Genomic DNA, 25,594 nt, shown 5'->3' with positions numbered 1-25,594 from the left:
TTGTTTGCAATTTAAAATAGTTTGTGAAAAGTTAATCAAAATATACATACATCACTGGTTTTTTTCTTCTATTGGATAAGTAGAATTTCTGGTCATTATCGTACTCATTAAACACTCCCCATCGTAGATGAGCCCATTCATGGACAAATACCCTTCCTGCGAAAAAGTATTTTAAACACCTGATTACAATAAGAATGGTAAAATTACCCTCTTAAACTAAGAGAAAGTAATTCTTCTGAATGTTATTATGCTTTGCTATGTTTTTTTTTTTAATTAAAGTTTCGATTTCTTTAGAAGGAACAATCTGATATGACAATTGCACATTTCTGTAAAATATGACTATTTATTTTGGATTATCAAGTGTCAATTAGGTACCTAGTAAGTGCAAGGCAGCTATTCATACAGTGATAAAACAATTGCCCTGTCCTCACATAGCTCATGGTCTGGCAGATGACACACATCATTTTAGATAACTATAATCCTTAGGGGTGCAAGTGTAATGATGGAGGTCAGCACAGGCCGACCTATAGGGCAGCCAGGGCGGCATCCCCAATAGGTCCTTCTCCCTAATGACTCATATGTGGACAAACCTCAAGCCCTGCCTCCTCCACATCTGCCTTTTTTTTTCTTTGACCTATTCTCATCTTTCCAGTCTCACTGCCAGTTACTTCTGAATTACTGCAACACTCACTCAACTGGCCTCCATGTCTCCAGTCTTCAGTGACTCCACTATGGTGCTCAGGGTTAAGTCCAACTTTTCAACATGCGTACAAGGTCCCTGATGATTCAGGCCCTATTCCTCTCTGCAGCCATATTTCTTGCTCCTCTCCACCCACTTCCAAAACTCCATAATGACAATGGATTCTTGAACTCCTTTTACTTTCTAGAGCCGCATCATGCTCTTGCTCATCTCTGGTCATTTTTACGTATTTTTCCTCGGCTTGGAATACTCTCTCCCTATCTCTGACTGAATAACTCCTACTCTTCTTTCAAAATTAGGCTTATATCCACCTAGAAGCCTTCTCTGACATCCTCAAACTAGTCCATGTACCCCTCCTTATCACTTTCATTATATTCCGTTATGGCGTTTATCGTGTTATATTGTCATTGCTGCTTTTTTATAAAATTTTATTTATTTATTTATTTATTTATGGCTGTGTTGGGTCTTAGTTCCTGCGCAAGGGCTTTCTCCAGTTGCGGCAAGCGGGGGCCACTCTTCATCGCGGTGCGCGGGCCTCTCATTATAGTGGCCTCTCTTGTTGCAGAGCACAGGCTCCAGACGCGCAGGCTCAGTAATTGTGGCTCACGGACCCAGTTGCTCCACGGCATGTGGGATCTTCCCAGACCAGGGCTCGAACCCATGTCCCCTGCATTGGCAGGCAGATTCTCAACCACTGCGCCACCAGGGAAGCCCCTGTCATTGCTTCTTACTTGCCAGTCTCTCACTACAGACTCCTGTCTCCATGAGAACAGGTACCATGACTTCTTCACTGTCATGTCTTGGCACATACTGTCTAGAACTTAATAGATACTTAGTGAGTATTTGTTAAATTTGGATGAATGTTAGTGACTTATGTACAGCTCAGTTTTTCTGGAATGTAAATTCCCAGGTAGGCTGAATTTGGAAGGTTAAGTGAGGAGGTGCATGTTAAGTAACCCTCGTATCTCACATTAAGGATTTTAGATTGTTCTCACTGCTAGGGAACAACTGATGGCCTCTTAAAGGTAAGGGAAGATTGTGAAGTAGCAGGCGTGGAGTCATAGTACAGAAAGGAGAGAGTATAAAGGAATGACATTGTATATGGTGACCTTGATGGCTGGAGTGGGCCCAGGAGTGGGTTGGAGCAGCTAAGTAAATCAGTTCAACACATATTTATTGAGTTATATACATTGGCAATTTTCTGTTCGTGTTATGGAGGTGTTGTAAAAGAACAACAAAGAGGTGTGTTTGTTGGACACTTCTTTCTGATAAGGTCTGTAAAAGTGCTCTAGGGTATTTGGGGGTGGGGCATGCAGGCACCAGCGCTATTTTTTTTGCTTGTTTGTTTTCTCTGCCTTGCCTATTTAAATGAAGAAAATCAAATTTGTTCTAATCTTTTCAAAGTGGTAAAGAAACCTAGTACAAGTTATTAGTTGACCTAATTAGTTAATACTAATCACACTTGATTATACTTGGAAAGTACATATTATATATACTCCATTGATGGTTTCTTTTAATCTTTTATCCAAAGATTGCTCTATTTGGTTCATATGGGAATGCTAAATGATATTTTGTGAAGGAAAATTTGATTTTTTCTTTAGTCACATATTTTTGAGAGCTGAACAGCAAGGATATTCTGTCTGATACTCAAAGTGAGGTCCAAGATCAGGCAGTATCAGCATCACCTGGGAGCTTGTTAAAATGCAGATTCTTGAGTCCTATCCCACACCTACTGAATCAGAATCATTTTAACAATCCGTTTATAGTATGAACGCACATTGAAGTCTGACAACGTTATGCATCTCTGCCATCTGGTGGCCACTACCTGAATTGCAGGCAGGAGGTTTAATTTGTTCAGGTGTCTCCCCACAGAGCAATAGAAACCCAACATTACATATTAAACTATTTTAGAGTTATTATCTGATACTAATCTGAAAATTAAAAATATTATATTTACACACATATATATGCAGAATATGAAGAAAATAAATTTCTAACTGAGAAATGCACTATTTGGAATCTGTTTTACATGAAAGAAACATACTATAATAGTCTATTTTATGTTCTTACTCAGAAAGATAATGCTATTGTTTATCCATTTGCAACATAAAATTATTAAATTATGAGAAATATAGCAGAATATTTCATCTCTACCCATACCTTGTGATCCATATTGAAGCAACTTTTTTCCTGCTAGGAACCCAGGAGTCAGATAAATTTTACTACCCTTTTCTCCACAGCCTCCCATATGCTCAGTATAGGGTCCATCGTTACCTGTGGGATTAGGTTCAGCAACCAGAACATCAGCCTGAATTTTAAGAAAAAGTTTTCGTCATTACAAAATTTCAGCAAATGAATTGACCTTACTTCACACCAGCATATTTTGAAACAATTTTATTTGATTCTAGAATATTTTGATGAAAAAAATCTGAGTCACAAAAGAAAAGCAAATTTGAAAATAGAACTTGATATTCTCACATTTTTGTAGGTCTCAAGTTTGGGTTTCACATATTCAGGTTTTGTGTTCCAATTTTGAGGAATCAAAATGGCAACATTTTTGAAATAGAATCTTTTTTCTGTAGCTTCAAACAGATATGGAGATGCCTCGGTCACCATATCCTGGTCAGGAGAGGGGGAACATAAACAAGAGCATTTAATGACAGAAAAAAAGATGAAATTACCAATTATTCAAATTTACATCTGTATCTCACATTTCCAAAAACTAGCTATTTATCAAGCTTGGAAGAGGAGATTATTTTGTTAATAATAATAGCTAGCCTTTTTTGAGATTTTTTACCACATGCTCTGTGTCACAGTGTAATGGTTGACAGTGAAGACTCCAGAAGCAGACACTAATCCCAGCTGCACCACTTATGGTGGGACATCAGAAATTTCCTTGAGGGAGTTCCCTGGCAGTCCAGTGGTTAGGACTCGGCGCTTTCACTGCTGGGGCCTGGGTTCGATCCCTGGTTGGGGAACTAGAATCCCACAAGCCTCGTGGCGTGGCCAAAAAAAAAGAAAGAAAAGAAATTTCCTTGAGCCCTCCTGAGCCTCAGTTTCCCCATTTATAAAATGGAAAATATTACAGTGACCACCTCATAACGTTGTTGTGAGGATCAAATGAAGTCAAGAAAACATTTGGAACCATGTTTACTTAGCACAAGTGCTTATCAAATATTAGCTCTTAGTTTCATTTTATATGATCCTTTGAGGATCAGTGAGCCTTTAAGGGAGAAACTGAGAACTAGAGAGTATTAGTCTCAATATCTCACACCAAGTAGTAGTGTAGAGAAACTCAAATTAAAATGAATACAACTTCAACACCTGCTGACTCCTATAATAATTTGGGGGCTAACTAAATATTATGATAGTATTTGTTTTTAGTATAGCACTAAGTGTTAGATATAAGGAAGTGGCATAAGTATATAATCTCTTTTCAAATTATGCCTAAATTTATTTCTCCAAAACAAAAGAGCTGTAGTGTTAAATTATAAATGCCTCTGCAGGTTCCCTGAGATGCATCATGACAAGATAGTATTGATAGAAAGGGTATTACAAGATATTTATTATAGAAAGGGAAATTGGGTCTATTAGGGCTGAAAATCATTGAGAAACACAAAAGTGAGTGTAGACAGAGGGAAGAAGAGGACTGAAGACTGAGCTCCAGGAGCCCCAGTATTCAGAAGTGGGAAGAGGAAGAGCCAGCAAAGGAGACTCAGAAGGAGCAGCTGGTGCATGGGAAGGAAATCCGAAGGCAGAGGGTGCGAGTGTTTCAGGAAGGAGAGAGTGATCATCCGAGTTGAATGCTGCTGAGCAATCAAGGAAGATGAGAACTCAGAACTGAGCAATGAATTTGGCAACCTGAGTAAACCATTTTGTGGAATGGAGACAACAGCTCCATATGAGTGAATTCAAGAGGGCGGGAGGTGAGGAAGCAGAGGCAGTGAAAACAGACAGCGGGTCAAGAAGTTTTTCTACAAATTAAAAGGGAATTGAGAAATGAAGCAGTAGATGAAGGAAGACTACAGGGCAAGGGAGTTTGTTTTTTTAATGGGAACTATTATATGTATATGCTAATGGAAAAAAAAAAACCTGATAATACAAGAGAAAAAAGGGATCATTGCTGGAGGAAAGTCCTTGCTGGAATAGACCAGAGTGACTAGGCTCCAATGTCTAGGAGGCTGGCCTTAGGAGCAGAAACAATTCATCACTGTATGGGGAAATAGTACTTGGGTACTGATGCAGGGGTGAATCCTAATCCTGCTCTGTTGCTTGCTAATGGGTTAAACTTTCGGAATTGATTTTGTCTCTCTGAGCTTCAGTTTCCAACCTTTCACATGGTGATAATAATGGTTGCCTTGCTAGTTTTATAAAAGCTCTCCAAATGATTTGCATCTCCTTCCAAAAAAAGCCAGATTTTAAACAATTGCTAGGAGAATTTAACATTGTATAATTTTTTAAAATAAAAATACTGAGCCAATATCACCAGAAAGTTGAAAAGTAGGTATAAAACTTCCTATGTTAGAGTATTATATTACAATTTGACTTGTGAAATGTAAATTTTCGGTGTCTCCTAGGAAGACGACTAAGCAGCATGAAATGTCTTCTGTGTTTTAACAGAAACATTAATAATGAATCTTTGCTTTGGCATCTGTTCCATATTTTGAAAAAGTGACCTCATATCCAAAAAGACACTTAAGCTTTTGAGGTTTGAAGAATGTTGAGGATGAAGTTTATAGAATGGGCTGGTAATCCCTTAAGGATAGGGATAGTATATTGTTCACCACTGGATTCCTGGTACCTGACATAATGTAAATGCTCTGTAAATATTTCTTGGATTAAGGAACAAATGAATGAATGAAGAGGTTATAATGAGGGGCAAACTGTCCAGGAGCGCTAAGACCGAAGATGCCTGGGTTCCCATACATTGAGGAGGCCCCAAACGACTCCTGTTGTTTATCTTTCTTGTGTGGTGTGTGTGTGAGAGAGAGCGAGAGAGCGCTTCTCCCTGATTCTCACTCCCTCATCTTATGACCTGTGCTCCCACTGCTTATGCAATACTGATGAGAGTGTAGTCTCCCTGGATGGAACTGCCGCAGCGCCACCCGCCGGTATTGTAGGTGGAGAGACGCTCGGACTGCCCTGCTGAAGCAAGTACAGTATTTAAGAGCTGACTTAGAGGCTTCTGCTCACACAAGGACACCCGGGGGAGAGTCTCCCCAGAAAGCAGAGACTGAGGGATGACCAGGGAAGTGGCAAAACCCACAGTGAAGTCCCTCGACTGCAGGTCTGGAACATCAAATAGGGACTCGCTTTTATTAGCTACTCAGTTAGGGACTCTGAGCACACTATTGCCCTTAAATGTGCTCCTGTGACAAGGAAACGTGGAAACCAACCTCTGTCATACCCAACTCACTTAGGGCTCATACCAAAAAACCAATTTAATAATTGTAGGGAGAAGTATATTTCTCAGGAGGAACCCCCCCAAAGACAGTGAGGTGAAAGTCCTTTTGCTTTTGCTCTAAAGCACCATAGAAATACAAATTGCCATTGTCCTTAGAGACGCTAATGTGCTCCTTCCCACATGTCCCTGAGCACCACTGACTGTCCAGCTGGAGACAGAAACATACTGGTCACACTTTCCTCCAACACTTTCCTGGTCTCTTGCTCCAAGTGGCTATTTTTTCTGATGCCATTCCTAAGTTTAGAAGCAATCAAAGGCTCACCCAAGTTTTCTGATTGTTAAGAAATTTCAGAAGGCATGAATTTCCCTTTCACTGATGGCAGTAATATCTGATGGTCTTCTGGTTTAAGCAGGTGAACTTCCTCTCTCCCTCAACTGCTGTACTTCTCCAGCCCCAAACTCCTCTTGGTGGTAGAGACGGTTCTCTCCCCAAACTCCATCTTTCTGGGTTTGCTTCTGTTTAGAGCAAGGAACCTTTCGAGGAGACCCTTGGGGGCCCTTGCACTATTAACTTCTGAGCTCACACTCAGGAACTTTGCCCAGAAACAAGTCTCAGTCCCTTTGGCTTGGTAAGGAATGATGAGCCCTTTCTATCTAAGTTTTTGTGGTAATTTTAGACTTAACAGATAACATGCAAAAAATGTACAGAGTTCCCATATACCTTTCACCTAGCTTCCCTTTTATGCATGCATTGTTAATCCTCACAAAGCCCTGTGAGGAAGATACTTATTATTATCCCCATTTTATAAACCAGTACTTCTGTTCATTATGCAGTACCACCTCTGGGTGTGCTACAGCCGCTTTCCAGGGTGGTCTTTTATAAGACATTTCCCTCTTATTCTTTGCTGTTTGCTGTTGTACAAAACCTCTCTAATCCCTCTATCTTACAACAGTTAGATGCCTCTGCCTGGACGGGAAGAGTCCTCTTCCCTAATTTTTCCTTCCCCTACAGAGAAAGCAACAAGTGAAATGAGGCTGCTCAGCAGCCCCGAGAGGACACTTTGCACTGGGGCTGGGAAAATGCAGGGTTTCCTCACACTGTAAGGGTCAGGCTTGTTCTTAAGTCAGAGATTTGCATCTTGGACTCCTATATTAGAATTGCAGAGAAGCAGGTTACAATTAGGAGGGTGAAAGGAGACTCTGATATGAGCCAGTGGTAAAATCAGGCAAAGGAATTACCCTCTGCGCATCTCACAGTATCTGCCAAGTGTAGTTGGCTCTGCCTTGGTTGCAGAACTAAATAATTTTCAATGAAATCATTTATTAAGTGCCAACAATATATCAAGCTCTGAATTATGTGCATTGCATTTATTATCTCATCTCTCAGAAGAATCATAATGGTTGTGTTATTATTTCCATTTTATAGCTGAAGAAATGAAGACACAGGTATAAAAAAAAAACTTGCCAGTGTCACGCAGCTGGAATTAGAGAACTCACGTTTCCTCTATCACAATATTATGCTTGATTTTTCAAAAAAGCATGGATAATTACCATTTAGGACTTACCTTTATTTGTTGAATGAGTGTTTCATCTTCTGGCACATTAGGGTCAACTGCAATGACAACGCCTTCATAGCCATTATTGTTCAGCTGAATGAGTGAATCACTCAGGGCCCCTTCCAGAAGGTGAAGGACCAAGATGAAAACCGAATTCTTAAATGACCCCATTGCTGTACATCTCCCTTTGAGTTCTCTCTTTGGAAAATGTTAGTTATGGAGGCATCTTTCCTTACCCCTATATATATGGATACATAAACGCACATTTTTCCAAGTTATCAGAGGTGGTTTATCACAGGATTTTAACCCCTTGACCCCAAATTGTTTCACTATTGGATTTGCCACCACTATGACGAATGATAACTATAGCTATCATTATGATAACTACAATTTCATCTCAAATTTTGTGTACTTTTAAATATTTTGTTTTGAAAGGAATATTAGCCTTGCCTTCACCTTTGCCATTTCCTGGGAACAAGGGCGGGGAGCCACATCTGGTTCCCAGGAAGGACTCACAGCTGATAAGCAGCTTTGCCATTGAAAGATGTTTACTTCTTACAAATGTTTGTCCAGCCAGGGACACCGACCCACCCAACCCCACCCTCTAACCCCTGCCTGCCCAGTGGAGGCCTGACTGTTCTGAGTATTCAGTACGCATTCATTAAGTATAAACTGTATATCCAGTTATCCCTCATGGTGGTATTTATTTTTATCGTCTTCGATCTTTATGTAACCTCAGCACCTCTCGTTACTCCCTTAGACAATCTACTTGCACCAAAACATTAGCAAGCCACATTAGATATTATTGAATATTCTATAATGAAAAGATAAAATTTATATCTCACTGTGCAAGGGAAACTCCCTCAAGTTTCCTCATCAAACCTCTATTTCACTATTCCATAGCTTCTACTGCCCAGTTAAATTCAAATTAGCATTCAATTATTTTACTGAAATTAAATGTCTCTCAGAATATGAATTGTGGACTGCCAGCTACTGCATAGATTCTTTTAAGTTTGCCAGATCTCACATGAAAACTCAAATTGGTCTACCAATTCAAACTGGTCCTCTATTCAAATTACTTGAAATATCCCTTCATCCCATAACTTCATTTGATCTTCACACAGTGGTAAGCATCAATTTCATCTTCTCTGTCTTTGACACTCACTCATAAAAATTAAATTGGTACTTGTTGCTAATAATTAGTACTTATTGCTTAAGTATGTAGTCTTTAATCAATCAAAAGTGAAGCGTTGGAATAGAGTGGAAGTACTCAATGATAAAATAGTTGTCCAGATAATCTAAATATACTTTTATATAAAAATAATTTATTCAATTCTTATTGAATAAATGTATGCATTTATTATACATATGTCATAAAAACTTTTACATTTTAAAATATCTCATACCACCCCCCACTATTTGTGTCTCTCCTGGGTTCCCTAGAAAAGAGAGCCTAAGACAAGCTTATGTGAAAATGATTTGCAAGCTTAATCCCAGAACAGTAAGAGTGAGAAAAAGGGGAAATGATTCAGGGAAGCCTGGGAAGCAATGAAAGACGCTTACTAAGCTGGCTCTGGAATAGTAAACAGACCCAGCAGGCCACCCTGCAGGTGCACCTGCCTTGCTTTCTGGGATGTCTCCTAATGGGCTATAGGAGGAAGGAAAAGTGTTTGGCTCCTTCTCATCTCCTACAGGTGATCTCCTGCAGGTGATCACCTTTCTGGCTGTGTCACCCAGCCCATTCAGCAGCTGCTTGGAAAGAAAATCCTATGCCCTGTGGTGTATAAAGAGCCAAAGATTCCAGGTGGTGCCTGTTGACCTCTGGCAGTAGAACCACTTGGGCCTACAAGGAGTAGGTAGTGACTGAGGAGGAGCAAGTGCCCATTGGGTCAGGTGGACAGGTGGGGCCAAACAACCCTAAGGAGCTTCAATAAGATGAGTCCAGTACAATTTACTTCTTGAACTGCTCAGATCCACTCACCTCCTTTCATCCTATCTAGCTCCAATATTATAAGTTAAGGCTGGAATTGGGGGCAGGGGCACAAGCTGTCTTACTTTTTCCCTGAGAGAGGGTACAAGCCCTCTCATAGAATCATTCATAGAATCTCCTTTGAAGTGCTGGCCAATTGCAATCTCCTAAAATACCCAAAGCGACAGAGTTATTGAAATAAATCACAATGCTGCTATAGCTGGTCTCAAGGCCATTATAGATATGTATTATCTCCTTCCTTCATCACCAATTTCCCTCATTTTTAGCCAGCATTTTGACTGATCTGTGTTTTTTTTTTTTTTTTGCCTGTTGGTATAACCCAACCTTTCCTTACTGAGGGGTCTGAGCCTTTAGTTGCCTTGTCCTTGCTGGGCTGTGGCTGGTGCAGGTGCCTATGACAGGGGTCACAGGTAGGACAGATCCAGTTTAGGTGCCTCCTCATATTTTGCCATGGTCTTCCCTGCTGGCTGGGCCTTGGCTGCTCCCTCAGTGGAGAGTCCTTGCTGCTGCCTCGGTTGCCTCATCTCCTAACACCACTGGCTCTTTGCTTCCCCAGGGAGAGGGCGGAGTTTAGCATGGCCTCCACTGGACAGGGTGTGGTGGCAGCCCACTCTCTCTGGTGCCCAAGTTCAGCCTAAACAGATTCACAGAGGCTTTGGCTCACATAAAGCATCACCCCACGGCACCTGGGATCTGACTTTGTCAGAGGCAGTGCAGATGGGCCAAATGACACAAACCAGAGGTGCAGGGAGTTAACACCCTGAGAGACAAACTTTCACCAAAATTTGTATTTCCAACATCCCAGAAGTCTTTGTTGTGTTCCCTTCTAGTCAAAAACCTCCAAATGGTAATTGCGATACTGACCTCCATCGCCATGCTGATTAATTTTACCTGTTTGTGTACTTTATATAAACAGAAATATAAGTATGCCCTCTTGTGTTTGGCTACTTTCACATAACATTTTCTGCATGAAATTCAGCCATGTTGTTGTGTGTAGCAGTAATATGTTCTTTTTCCATTGTATTTCTTTGTAAAAATATACCACAATTTACTTACTGCTTTTGATGAACATTTGGATTATTTCCTGTTTGGGGCTATTTTAAATAACACTGCCATAGACGTAAGCATTGACTTCAGTTGGGTACATACCAAGAGTGGAATTGCTGGGTCACAGGGTATATGTATGTCTAGCCATAGTCGATCGGCCAAATACCTTTCAAAATTGTTGTATTGATCCACATTTCTACCAGTACAGGGTACTGCTGCTCTTTACAATTTTATCCACTCTGGGTGGGGTATAATCATATAGTACTGTAATTTTAATCTGCATTTTCCCTGATGACCAATTTTGTTATACACCTTTTCATATAATTACTGGTCATTTGGATATCCTCTGTTATGAAGTGCCTGTCCAAGTCTTTTTGTCCAGTTTTTAATCAGGTTAGTATTTTCCTTGTTGATCTAGAGGAATTCTTTATATGTTCTGGGTATTGAGTTCTTTATTGGATGTATGTATTACAAATATCTTTTCCCAGTAGGTGGCTTGCCTTAATGGGTCTCTTGGATGAACAGAGGTTCTTAATTTTAATGGAATTCAATTTAATTTTTTATTTTATGGGTAATGTTTTTCGGGTCATATTTAAGACAGCTTTCCCAAGTTCGTGAAGATGTTGTACAATATTCTATTCTAGAGTTTTATTGTCTTATCTTTCACAATTAGGTTTGTGATCTATCTCAAATTATTTTTGTGTGCATAGTGTGAGGTAAAATTTAAGATTTTTGTTTTGTTTTCCTCTCTGGATAGCAATACATGCAGATCATTTATTGAAAGGACCATCACTTCCCCCCACTGAATTGCAGTTGTGCTTTTGTTGTGAATGAGGTGACTGCAAGTGTGCAGGTCTATTTCTGGACTCTATTCTGTTCTATTGGTCTATATGACCAGGCTTACCTCAGTACCATATTGTCTTAGTTACTGCTGGTTTGTAAGTCTTGATATCTGGTAATATAAGCACTCCAGATTTGTTTTTCTTCAAGATTATTTTGGCTATTTTTGGTCCTTTGCATTTAAATATAAAATTTAGGATCAGCTTGGAAATTCTACCAGAAAAAAACTCCTGGATTTGACCGGATCGCATTAAATTTATACGCTCATTGTAATACATTAGTTAAATGACACACCCATCAGTGCCATGACAGTTCTGAGGCCAACCATAAAAGGCCAAAAAGTGGGCGGTGGCCCAGTTCCTGGAAATCTCCATCCCTTCTCCAAAATAGTTGGAATAATCCTCCACTCATTAGCCTATGAAATTACCCAGCCCGTAAAAACTAACCACCTCATGTTTCGGGGCCTCTCGCCTTCTGAGATGGCCCATACTCTGTCGGTAGAGTGTATTTATTTCTCCCAAGGTCATTCTTGCCTTTTTGAGAAGGACTGCATTCTATGGAATGTGTATCTCTCTAAGTAAGTCCATTTCTTACCTAAAAAAAAAAAAAAAAAAAATTTATATGTCAGTTTGGAAAGAATCAACCTCTTTATAATATTGAGTCTTTCAATCCATGGACCTGGCATATCTCTTCATTTTAAGTTTATTTACTTGATCTCAACCATGTTTTATAGTTTTAAGGGTAAAAGTCTTTTGCACCTTTCATTAAATTTATTTCCGTGGTTTTTAAAAGTTTGGGAGGTGCTATTATAAATGGTATTTTTATAAAATTTCATTTTCTGATTGTTTATTGCTGGTATGTAGAAATATATTAGATTTTTATGTACTGACCTTTCATCCATGGAGCTTGCTAAATTCATTTATTTCAGGTAGTTTGTAGATTCTTTTGGATTTTGTGTTTATAATTATGTGATCTGTGAATAATAACATGTTTACTTCTTCCTTTCCAATCTTATATCTTTTATTTTGTTTCCTTCTCTTATTACACTAGCTAGGACCCCCCCAGTACAACGTTGAATACAGGTGGAAAGAATGGGTATCTTTTTTCTTGTTCCCAATCCCAAGTGAAAAAGCATCCTATATTTGGCCATTAAGTATGATATTATCTAGAGATATTTTGTAGATATCTTTATCAGACTAAGAAAGTCTCCTTGTATTCCTAGTTTGCTAAGAGTTTTCTTTTTAAAAATTGTAAATAGGTTTTGAATTTTATCAAGTGCTTTTTATGCATCTATTGAGATTACCATGTGATTTTTTTTCTTTATTCTGTTAATATGGGGAATTACATTGATTGAGTTTTCAATGTTAAATCCCCCTTACATTCCTAGAATAAATTCTTGAATTTATTTATTTATGGGCTATATAAAAAGAAGTGTGTTGCTTAATTTCCAGACACTTGGGGAGTCTCTAGTTAATCTATTATAGATTTCTAGTTTAATTCCACTAGAGTCAGAAAGCATACTCTAAGATTTAAATCATTTGAAATTGGTTGAGTCTTATGTTTTGCCTCAGCTTATGGTCTATTTTGGTAAAATGTTCCATGTGCTTTCAAGAAAAATATTTATTCTGTAGTTGTTGGGTTACAGTGTTTTATATATGTTAGGCCAAGTTAGTTAATCATGTTATTCAAATTGTCTCTTTTCTTACCAATTTCTTGGCTCCTTGTTCTTTTAGTTGCTGAGAGAGGTGTGTTAAAATCTCCAATTATAATTGTGAATTTGTCTATTTCTTTTTCTTTTATTTAGTTCTATCACTTCTGCTTTATATATTTTAAAGCTATGTTCTTGGTGCAGGCAAATTTAGGATTGTTATATAATTATCATCACAAAATGTCTTTTCTATCTCTAATAATACCTCTTGCATCAAATCTACTTTCATTGATATTAGCTATGGTATACTGGTATTTTGAATATTGAAAAATTAAAAAAAAAACAAATATAACACAGCACAATGCCTGGCACATGGAATTTATTCAATAAAGTATCTTATCTTTACACTTCTTCTTCACTCCCACTTACCCAAACCTTAGCCTTGAAGGGAAAAATTGGAGAGGAGCCAACAAGATGGAGAAAGCCAGGGCTTTGCATTAGATGGCATCAAGTAAGAATGACCAAGGTATATTTGTAGGATATTGATGTTTAAGAGGTAGTTTTAAGCTCTCTGCCATGTAATACTTCAATATGACTCCTGTTTCCACTCCCTAGTTCATTACCTCCTTTAGTAATGGTAATAAGGCCATAAGGAAACAGGTAGTCATACATTTTTGATGACAGAAAAATTGGTACAAATGTTTTGGAAGGAACTATGCATCAAAATTTAAGTGTGTGTATCTTTCAACACAGCAATTCCATCCTAGGAATTTACCCTGCAGATAGATTCACACAGGTGCACTAGATTACATATACAAAGAACAACTCACACAGGTGCATAAGAGTATATGTACAAGGGTAATATAATTTGTCCCTCAAAACATACTTTATAATAGCAAGAAGTAGAACTACCCAAATGTCCATTAATAAAGGAATAAATAAGCTTATTTATTTAACATCTATTTTGTTTATCACTTCTTACTTAAACATCTGTAGCTTTAATAATAGCATGTATTACTTTTGTAATTGAAATAAATTTATACATAAAACTAAAATATTGGGCTAAAGACTATCATTTGGAAATCCTAACATGTCAGCATTGGAGTAGTAGTTCTGTCTCTTCTACTCTTAATTTCTAATCTAGTTTTTCTTTACTCTTCCATTTCACACTCTTCCTTTTCTTTTATCTTCGTCATGCTCTTGCTTCTTCTTTCCTATACTGGTGTGATGTAAGGTTATACCAATTTTTTAAATGTTCCTTTTGGATGTTTACTAATTTATATTGCTTCTGTTTCACAAGCCAAGGATATCTTTCTATCGAAAGCAATTGCCCACTGTACTGAATAGCTTCCTCCTTCTTGTGCCCTCTAGACAAGCGTTCTCAGAAAGCAGCTTTTCGATAAGACTTAGCAGCAGGTAGCTTAGAGGGAGTGGGAAATAAAATTGGCCACCATCTGGGTCACTCTCCACCCATCCAGGGTATCATCTTGCTGATAAGAGCTGTATAGTCTAAGCGCAAGGGGGATTTATGGAAGGATGCATTTCTTTTGACCTTTGGGGACAAGCTCTAATTACCTCCGTGCATGTGAGCTTCTGTTTCTGTGCCTCTGAGTACTTGTCTCTCTATCATCATGTACTCTATAATTGTATCCCTAACTTTCATATCTTATTTTGTCTCTCTCTTTGTGCCTGAGCTGTGCTTTTTCTACTTCCTATGGTACATGCAAACTAAATCAGATTCTCATTTCTTCAGAGCCCACTATTTATCTCACTTCCCCTCTGCTTCTATTCCCTGTTTCCCTGTATTTTACATTCACAGATCATAACACAGATCTTAACACATAATGCAGCATCCACCCAACTTTATATCCATTCCCCTTCTTTATTTTTCATCAGTTAGATTTTCTACCAGCCTTATGAATTCAATCCTCTAACATAGACCATCTTCACTTTATTTAAACTATTTTTGTCTATTCTTTTTGTCTTCTCTACTTCATTTAAATCTGGTTCAGTTTTGTTCCCCCTTTCCCCTTCACTAAGGCCACTTTTTCTTGTATTCAGGTGTCAAATGTCCTTATGAATGATGCCTTTCTCTTCCTCCCTATAAGGCAAGGTTTCTCAATCTTGGCACTGTTGACATTTTTGGCTAATTCTTTGTTGTGGGGGCTGTCTGGTGCCAGGTAGGATGTTTAGCAGCATCCCTGGCCTCTACCCACTAGATCATACCCCAAGCTATGATAATCAAAGTAGTCAGCGGACATTGCCAAATGTCCCCTGGGAGAGTAAAATTACTCCTGGTCTAGAACCATTGCTTGCTAAAAGGGAAAGATACAATAAATTCATTCATAGTGTTTCTTTTGGTGTAACATGTAAGTGCAATAAAATGAACAGATCAAGTGCAAATAGGTAAATGAATTTTGACAAAGGTATACATACCCAGTCAACCACTATTCCAGTCAATCCCTATAGCATTTTCATTGCTCCAGAAAGCTTTCCAGTGAATGCTCACACGTTTGCTCTGAGACGACCACTATTATGATTTCTATATCCAGAGATTAGTATTGTTCTTGAACTTTTAATAAATGGAATCATACAGTCTGTGCTCTTTTGAGTCTGACTTCTTTAGCTCTATATAATGCTTTTGAGATTCAGGTATGCTGTTGCATGTATCAGTTGTTCATTTCTTTTTGTTGCTGAGTGGTGTGCCATTGTGGATCCATACAAATAGCAAAATTTGTTTTATCCATTCTTTTAATAGAAAGTTTTTTATTTACAGTTTGGGGCTATTATGAATAAAGTGGCTATAAAAATTCTTGAGCAAGCCTTTTGGTGGACATATCTTTTCATCTCTCTTGAAGTGGAATTGCTGGGTTGAGGTTTAGATATATGCATAACTTTTAAGAAACTGCCAGGCAGTATTCCAAAGTTGTGGCACACTCACCAATATAAAAAAATTACAGTTGCTTCACATCCTTGTCAACATTTCTTAGTACCAATATTTATAATTTAGTTGTTCTAGTGGGAATGAAGATGTATTTCATTTATAGGTATCATTTTCAATTTGTTGATAACTGATGGTGTTGATTGCTTTTTTATAAATTGAAGTATAGTTGATTTACAATATTAGTTTCAGGTGTTGATTGCCTTTGTATGTGCTTATTGGCTATTTATATATTCTCTTTTGTCAAGTGTCTAAGTCCTTTGCCCATTTTTATTGGGTTCTTTGTCTTTTTATTACTGATTCATAACATTTTTATATGTTCTGAATATAACTTCTTTGTTAGATATATTTGTTGTGAATATTTTCTTCCACTGTAGCTAAACTTTTTATTATTAATGGTGTCCTTTGATTAGCACAGATATTTAGTTTTGATGCAGTCCAATGTATTATTTTCTCTTATGCTTAGTGTTTTCTCTGTTCTAAGAAATCTTTCTACACTATGGTTGTAAATATATTTTCTTATATTTTTTCTAGAAGTTTATATCTTAACTCATATTTATATCTATGATCCATCATGAATTTATATTTTTACAAGGTAGGAGTAAAATTGCTTTCCCAAACATATGTCTAGTTGTTCCAACATCATTTATTAAAAAAAAAAAAAACTCTTCTTTACCCACTGACTTGCCTCTACCCATTGATTTGCACATGCCTATATGGAAAATCTATTGGCCATATGTGTGTCAGTCTATTTCTGGACTCTGCATACTGGGATGTGTTTTATGCCTAGCATAAACATGAGCACTTAAAATTGATATGTATTCTGCACTAGTTGCTTGTAGTATTTTTAAATGTCAAGGTCAAATTGTTTGATAATGTTGTTCACATATTCTCCATTCTTACTGAATTTTTCTGTCTAGTTACTCTACAATTGACAGTGGGAGATTTAAATCTCCAAGCCTGCTTGTTGATTTGTCTATTTCTCCCTTATTCTGGCAGTTTTTGTTTCTGGTATTTTGAAGCTCTATTAATAGGTACATGCACATTTAGGATTGCTATATCTTCTTGATGAAATTTTTTATTATGTTGAAATGATTCCTCTTTTTCTCTCCATTTTCGAGGTCTATTCTGTCCTATAATAATATACTAACACCAGCTTTTTTATGCTTGGTGTTTGCATGATATACCACTTTCCTTTTTCCCACTTTCAATTTCTATGTGTTTATATTTAAAGTTCATCTGTTGTAAATTCCATATAGTTGGGTCTTGCTTTATTATCAAGTCTGAAAATCTCTTTTTAGTTGAAGACTTTAGTCCATTTATATTTAATATAATTATTAATTTAGCTGCTTTAAGTCTACCATCTTGCTATATGCTTTTTGTATTCCCCTCTGTTCTTTGTTCCTTGCTCTTTCCTTATCTTCTGTTGTATTAATTGGGTAGTCTTAATGTTCCATTTTATCACATTTATTAGCCTTTTAGATATACCCTTCTCTATTACTAATAGGTGCCAAAAGGGGTTATAATATGCATCCTTAATTTATGTCTACCTTGAATTAATATCGTATGTATGATGTAAGAACTTTTAAACAGGATAATTCCATTTGTCACCTTTCTTTCCATTCTGCTCTTATTGTCATATATCTTACTTCTTTATGTTATTTATACCATAATACATTGTTTTTATTTTTACTTTAAATAATTTATTGTCTTTTAAAGACATTAAGTAAAGAAAACCAATAATGTATTATATTTACCTACATATTTATCATTTCCAGTGATCTTCCTTTCATGCTGTAGATCTGTATTTACACCAGACATCATTTTCCTTCAGCTTAAAGACATTTCTTTTGTACTTCTTGCTGGTGAAAATTATTTCAGCTTTTATTTATCTGCCTACATTTTTAAAGATATCTTTGCTCAATATAGAGTTCTATGTTGGTTTCTTTTAGCACTCTAAGATGTCATTTTATTGTTTTCTGGCCTCAATTGTTTCTGATGAATAGTTAGTCATCTTTCCTATGGTATACCTAGGTGTTATTTTCTTTGTATAGATCCTATTTTAGGTTCATTGAGCATTTTAGACCTGTGGGTTGGTAGTTTAAATCAAATTTGGAAAAATTTCATCCAATATTTCTTTGAATATTTTTATGCCTTATCATCCCTCCCTCTGCTTCTGGGAATCATTTACATGTAATGTCATACAGGTCATTTGGGCTTTTCTTTTAATGAAATGCTTCAGTTTAGATGCTTTCTATTTTCATATCTTCAAGTCATATGATCCTTTCTTCTGTAGTACCAGTCTGTTGTTATTAATCCATTACAAATTTTTTTACATATATTGTATTTTTCAATTTTTAGGATTCTCACTTGCTTCTTTTTAAAGACTTTCACATCTTTCCTGAACTTCTTCCTCTATTCATCACTTATATTTATCTTTTCCTGTAATTTCTTTATCTTATTTATAATGTTATTGTAAACTAATTATCTGCTAATTCCAAATATGGATCATTTTTGGATCATCTTTTATTGACAGATTTTTATTCTTATTAATGATGGGACACATTTCCTGCTTGTCAGCATGTCTATTAATGTTTTATTATATAGTGTATGATATGTTGTAGAGGCTTTGTATTATGTTATCTTTCTCTGAGTTATGTTCTAGCAATAGTTTAATTATTGGTGAATATAATCTTGATTCTCTAGAGACTTGGTTTTAGACTTTTTCAGAGCAGATATTTTTCAGTTTTGCCCTTGGTTCTAGGGCATAACACTTAGTCTGTGGGTAAGATACTTAGCCCTAATATAGAGTTTCAATGGAAACACAAACACCCCCTCTAACTTGGGTGAGGTTGTATTTTGGTGCAACCAATTTTAATCTTTGATTTAGAAAATGAAATCACAATACCAATAGATACGTAACAAAATGTTCACAGGAGAATTATTCATTATATCCCAAATTGGCTGTTACTCAAAAGCCTATCAATAGTAGAAAGGATGAATATATTGGTATAACCAAGCAATGGAATATTATACAGCAATAAAAAAATAAGATCTACTGGTATACAAAATGTGGATGAATATCATTAATGTAATGTTGAATGAAAGGAGCCAGACACAAAACAATACATACCAAATGATTGAATTTATCTGAAGTTCAAAACAGGCAAAAACTAAGCCATGGTGCTAGAAAGTCATTCTGTGGTAAACATTGGGGAGGAGGTAGTTGCAGAGAGAGGTTAAGATATAAGTTTCTGAGATTCTGGCAATATTCTATTTCTTGATTTTGGTGTAATTACCAGAGAATGTTCACTTGTGATAATTTATTGATCTGCACACTTACAGTTTGTGCACGTCTGTATATATGTTATACTTCAATAAAAAATCTTAAAACCAAAAAAAAAAAAAAAACTTGGGTGAGGTTGAACCTTAAATTTTCTCTCCTCAGGACTGGGCAGTTGCTGAACTCTGTTCAGCTCTTTTAGCTGCTAAGCTCTTATTTTCCATTAAATTCCTTTGCAGTTTAGGACTCATCCAAGGATTGAGAGGATGCAGATTTGGGAACTTCCCTCTTGTAGTTGCTTCCTTCCTTGGATTTCCTCCCTCAATTTTCCACTGCTTTAGCAACCCAGAACTCTTATGTCTGGCTTTTCAACCCAGTAAGACTGCTGCTTTCTGCTTGAGCTCTTTCCAGATGCTCTGAGCAAACTGGGAATGCCTTCTGGGGGAAAAGCTGGTTAAATGTGGATCTCACCTAGATTGCTTTCCTTTTTTCAAGGGTCATAACTCCTCCAGGTTTTACCTGCTTTTCTTGGTGTCCAGTGCCTTCAAAGAGCTGTGTTTTATATTTTTTCCAGAGTTATTACTGTTATCAGCAAGAAGATTAGTTTGATATGAGCAACTCTGCCATTAATGTAATTGGATTGATCACATTGTTTTAAATAAATGATATAGTTAGGGACCAACTGTTCCAAAATAATTACATTATAGCAGAAGGCAAAGCCTAAAGCAAATAAAATAATTTTTGGTAGACTTTCTAGTACTAACATGCAGGTGCAAACATACTTTTGGAGCAGTCAGCATTGCACACATAAACAGCAATCTGCTCAGTGAATTCATCTCCTAAAAATCTTCTCTCTCTCACTGAGATTTAACTTTCTTTTACTATCCATAAAAAGAATAGGGTAAAAATGGAAGGGATATTGTCCTCAATTTTCAGAACAAATTTCTATGTACTGATAACAACAACCATCCTGGCATGTGAAGATAATAATAATACTTGCCTGTGTCACCTTCAATCCCTAGGCTTCTCTTTCCTTTCCCAGATAACTGAGCATCTGTCTCATATTTTTTCCTCCTCTTGCAATCTTGGATCAAATCTTCAGTGATGTCACTATTCATGTGGTATTCCACTCGTGACCAATGCTTCACAGTTTCTCGTTCTCTTTGACCCAACTCTTGTCTATTTCTATTCCTTATCATTTGTTCAGGATCAATGTCACCTCCTTTCCAGTGGCTCTGTTCTATTGACGATTTCTGGGGTCTCGAAATCAGTTATCTTCCCACATTTACCACATGTTTCTTGTTGTCTAATGCTTCAATCACTCACAATCACTGAAGCTTGTTTACCCTTTTCACTTGATGAGAACACCCTTTCAACTCTGCTATAATATATTTTAGTGTATCACTTTAACATCCTTAATCTCAGTCTTGCCTCTTCCAATTTACTGATTTCTGGACTTAAAGCCATTTGTTCATTTCTATACTGACAAAATTGGAGGAAAAGAAAAAAAAAAAGCCCTGTTCCTTCAGCCTAGACCTGTTCTCCTGCTTATTAACCTTGAAGATTTAAATATTTGTAGGCATAATCCCTGGCATCTTTCCACACCTTCTTAAATAGACAGGAGTGAAGGAGCATTATGACAACCTGACTCTACTCCTATATACTCTGCCTTTAGCCAGCACAACGCTTTAGATTACTCCGTTAATCCTCCATTTTCCTGTTTATAAAATGAGGAAAACTTAAAGACTTAAGACTTAAAACCCACCACACCCCATCTCAGTATTTTACCAGCCCATTGAAGCTACAGAGAAGCAGATCCCATGCTACCAGGCTCAGTGGCAATAGAGGGAGGAGGGACTGACTGCCAAGTGGGGACTTGAAGTTCCTATCTGTGAAGATTTAGGCACTGCCAGACTCAGCATGTGACAGGCCAGACCTGGGATGTAGTATGAACAGCAAGGAGGCAGCCTAGGTAGAGGTATTTGCTGGTCATTTTACTCCCCAGCACTGCTCTGAGTCTCTTCCTCAAGGTTTCATGCTCTCTTTTCATTCTTGTTCCAACTCCCCACAATTCCCTCCCCACCCCCCAAAACTTAATCTAATTGTCATTCTTAGTTGGTCCTAGTTATAAAGCAATTCTATTCCACTTTGTTGTTTGTATTTATCCAATAAAGTTTTAAGTTCTGTAATACGCAAAGCATGTGATTTTATTGCTCAGTAATCTTTAAAAAATAAGAGCAAAATTAAATAAAGGATAATTTTTATTTCCTTGTGACGTGTGCTAGCCTCTCTCTAGTCACCCTCCACCCCTGTAGGTTAATACCTGTAGGTAAATCACCCTTTGTGGGAAAAGGATTCCTGGAGTCTTATTTAAACAAAAAAAACAGAATCAGTTAATAATTTCCAAAGGTCAGTCTCTCCCTGTGACCTCTTCCTTGTTTGAAATTGAATAAAATTATATAACCTATGTATTGATATGTGTTAAAATAAGCTCAGAACTATGTCTTTCATTCTCTACCTAAAGTCTTATGAGAACTATAACCATTTTCCTTGAATACCACCCAAGGCAAATAACTTGGAAAGCTGCTTTGATGAGAGTAGAAAGTTATAGACAATAAATTCAATAGGCCTCTGTTATAAAACCAGTGTCAGGGGACAAGGATAATACCTACATTTTAAGGTTAACTCTTATAGTGAACCAACATCTCTTTGAGCATTATCAGTGGGATCTATCTGTAGTATAGTTAACCAAATGGAAAGAGGTAAAGAACTTTACAATAGGCATTTCATATGTAAAATACAGCTTGATCTTTAGTCATTAACAAGCAACCTGTTCTGAACAGATAAAGGGGAATTAAAAATTAATCATAGCAACTACACAATTGCTTCACATAGATAGTTATACTATATCATTCAGGCCTAACATCCTTTTCTCTGCTTGGGCTATTTTTCGTCTTCAATAAGACAAGCTTTTATTGACTCTGATTCAATTTTGCCATTGCCTTTGCCTTTAAACACATTACCTTAGAGAATAACTTTTATTTTTTTGTCCATAGCCAAAGCTTAAATGTTTTCTAATTCCCTTCCGCCTCCATTAGTGTTATAAAAGATTTTTTTGTCTATTTACCATGTAAAAATCTGATCTATACTACACAAGAACTCAAATCATTTTTAATAATCCGATGTTAACTTGACTTTATTGACTTGTTTTTGTAAAGTGCAAAAGCCATAGGTCTTATATTTAAGAAGGAAAGTACTCTGCACATTTGCTCATAATAATTTTGTTTCATTCTCTTTCTTGCCTGCTCTCTTTTTCCTGTTTAAAACACAGTGTGTTACAACTATGGTGAGGCAAATGATTCCTGTAAAACCCATTGCTGTCAAAGCTCCTTTCAATATAAGATAATCTCTGGCAAATACAGGAGTAGAATTTGGGGGAATCAACAGAGATGCCTGAGCAACATTAGATACAGCAGACTTTAAGGAGTTCCTATCTACTGCTCGTATTGCCACATAAATTCTGTGGCTTTTTTGTGTCTCTCCATCAGGTTGATGTTCAGGTCCATTTGTGAAAAGCTCTGATGACAATGTAAATATCTCCTTGGTACCAGCTTGCTGAGGATTTAACTTTGATGTATTCACTAAAATGGCATTGTTAAAGTCATCTTGAATATTCTGTAGACTTTTACTCACTCTTATTTCATAGCTGTTGGCTGAAATTAAAAAATACAAATGGGAAGTTAAGTGATTTTGAGTAAGCTTTCTAGTTTATTAGAAATGGCTTAATGACAATAGCAACAAAAAAGTCAAAATACCTATGAATAAACAAAGCAAGAAATATGAATGTGAACAAAACTTTAAGACACTACATAAGAACTCATACTAAAACCTGAATAAGAGGAAAGTTTTATTATGTTTTTGAATAGCAAGATTCAACACAATAAAGATGTTATTTTTCCCTAAGTTATTTTGTAAATTTTACATGATTTATTAAAAGTACCTCTGGTTTCTATCTTAACAAGCTTATTGTAAAGTTTAAACAGAAAATAAATAATCAAGATTAGCCATATAAGGTTAAAAAATAACAAATTTTTAGTGGAAGGACTGACTTTATCAGATGTAAAAACACTGTAATGCTTCAATAACTGAAAAACTGCAGTACTGGTGCATGAATAGATTCATGTATAAAAGTAGACCAAAACACATTTAGGAATTTAGTATATGATAGAGGTAGAACCCAAATTAATAGGAGAAAGTACAAATTTCTTGATAATGGTGTTATGACAATTAGGTAAAAAGCTGGAAAAAATAGGATCCATACTGTAAACCTTTATTCTTCAGGATAAACTCCAAAGTAAATAAAAAGTTTGATGTAAAAAAAACTATTAAGTAGTAGGAAACAATGAATGAGTTTCTTTATAAACTTGAAGTGGAAAAGGACCCTCTAATTAAGACTCAAAATTCACAAGCCATAAACATAAAAATCCATAAATTTATATACATAAAATGAAAATTTTCTACATGGGAAAAATCTCCTAAGCAAAATATAAACATATATGTTAAGTGACAAAAATATTTGTAGCTTAAGTCAAAGATAAAGTTTAGTTCTGGTAATGGTTGAGTGGCTTCTATTGGACTAATTCACCAGCAGGTAACAAGTATAAGCTCTGAAGAAAGAAAGGGGAATAAAAACAAACAGGAACCAGTGGAGTTACAACTCATAAAAGAAGAGAACCAGGCTGGGACTGATTCATGTTTATACAGTTTTTCCTCCGAGGGCACTTTCCACTTCAGTACAGATAGCTGGAACTGATACAGAAAGCCACTATCTTCTCGGTTTTAAAAATCAGAGGACTGAGTGTGGGATTGCTGAGTGGCTGAAAATTGAGGGAGCCAGAGAGGGATGAGCCCCAACTCTGTGTATTAAATTCTCTCAAATCATTGGAAGACCTCTGAATTGTACATGTGTGGGTGAAAAATCAAGGGCTCAAGGGAAAAACAACAGCTAGACAGCTGAAAAATGGAGCAGAGTTTTATGCTAGTGCCCACCACAGGGGAGATATAGAGTTTGGAGTGTGAGTCTTGCCACATCAGAGGAGCTTGGTAAATATCTTGAGATGTCCATTAAAACACTAGAAAAGCTGTGCCTTAGGAAAAAAAGATTGTGTCCCAGAATTAAGGGATATGCCCTAAGATTAAGAGCAAAACTGAAATAGACAAACCCTAGACAAAAGTAAAACAAAGCCTCCTCAAATTCCACGTGATCCAAGGTATCTACTAGAAAATTTCAAAACTCTTCAGGGGAATATAACAAAGTCCAGATTCTATAATTTACTACCACATGTCCAATATACAATAAAAAGTTACTAGACATGCAAAGACACAGAAAATGTGATATATAGTCAAGAAAAATATCAGCAAATAAAAACAGTCACAAATGACTGAGATTTGAAATTAATAGGCAAGGACCTTAAAATAACCGTGATGAGTACGTTAGTGGCCTACACACAAGACAAGCTGGATATAGTGAATGAAGAGATGGAAAGTTTGAGGAGAGATATGGAAACTTTAAAAAGGAAGCAAACGGAAATCCTAGAATTGAAAAAAAAAATGCAATGAAAAAATTCATTTGAGAGGATTAATAGCAGATTGGACACAATGGAAGAAAGAATTTGTAACCTTGAAGACAGGTCCAGTAAAATCATCCAAACGGGAACTTCCTTGGTGGCTCAGTGGTTAAGAATCTACCTGCCAATTCTGGGGACACGGGCTCGAGCCCTTGTCTGGGAATTTCCCACATGCCGCAGAGCAAATGGGCCCATGTGCCAAAACTACTGAGCCTGTGCTCTAGAGCCCATGAACCACAACTACTGAAGCCCACATGCCACAACTACTGAAGCCCGTATACCTGGAGGCTGTGCTCTGTAACAAGAGAGGTGACCACAGTGAGAAGCCCGCGCACCACAATGAAGAGTAGCCCCTGCTCGCTGCAACTAGAGAGAGCCTGCACGCAGCAGCAAAGACCCAATGCAGCCAAAAATAAATTAATTAAAAAATTAATTTTTTAAAAATTAAAAAAAATCATCCAAACTGAAGGGCTAAAAAAAAGGTAGAAAAATTGAACAGAATCTCAATGACCCTTAAGATCCACTGATATATCCACTTAGTGTGTGTGTATGATGATA

General features: G+C 36.8%; 2 protein-coding genes across 3 annotated transcripts in view; both read right to left on the bottom strand.

The window, feature by feature from the left end:
• The window catches only part of CLCA1 (chloride channel accessory 1), a 36,904-nt gene extending 29,073 nt beyond the window's left edge, over positions 1–7,831 (bottom strand). The window contains exons 1-4 of the mRNA XM_068540237.1: positions 7,670–7,831; positions 3,179–3,319; positions 2,861–3,008; positions 51–156 (exon numbers count right to left, since the gene is read on the bottom strand). Of these exons, the coding sequence (XP_068396338.1) occupies positions 51–156; positions 2,861–3,008; positions 3,179–3,319; positions 7,670–7,831 (557 nt within the window). The remainder of the gene's footprint in view (positions 1–50; positions 157–2,860; positions 3,009–3,178; positions 3,320–7,669) is intronic.
• A 14,848-nt stretch (positions 7,832–22,679) lies between these two features.
• CLCA2 (chloride channel accessory 2) overlaps positions 22,680–25,594 on the bottom strand; it is a 36,899-nt gene continuing 33,984 nt past the window's right edge. For both annotated transcript variants that reach the window (XM_068540228.1, XM_068540229.1), the window contains one exon: positions 22,680–23,122. In XM_068540228.1, the coding sequence (XP_068396329.1) occupies positions 22,680–23,122 (443 nt within the window). The remainder of the gene's footprint in view (positions 23,123–25,594) is intronic.

This window comes from Eschrichtius robustus, chromosome 3 (assembly GCF_028021215.1).
Source record: "Eschrichtius robustus isolate mEscRob2 chromosome 3, mEscRob2.pri, whole genome shotgun sequence".
NCBI lineage: Eukaryota > Metazoa > Chordata > Mammalia > Artiodactyla > Eschrichtiidae > Eschrichtius > Eschrichtius robustus.
This window is presented reverse-complemented; position numbering and strand designations above follow the sequence as displayed.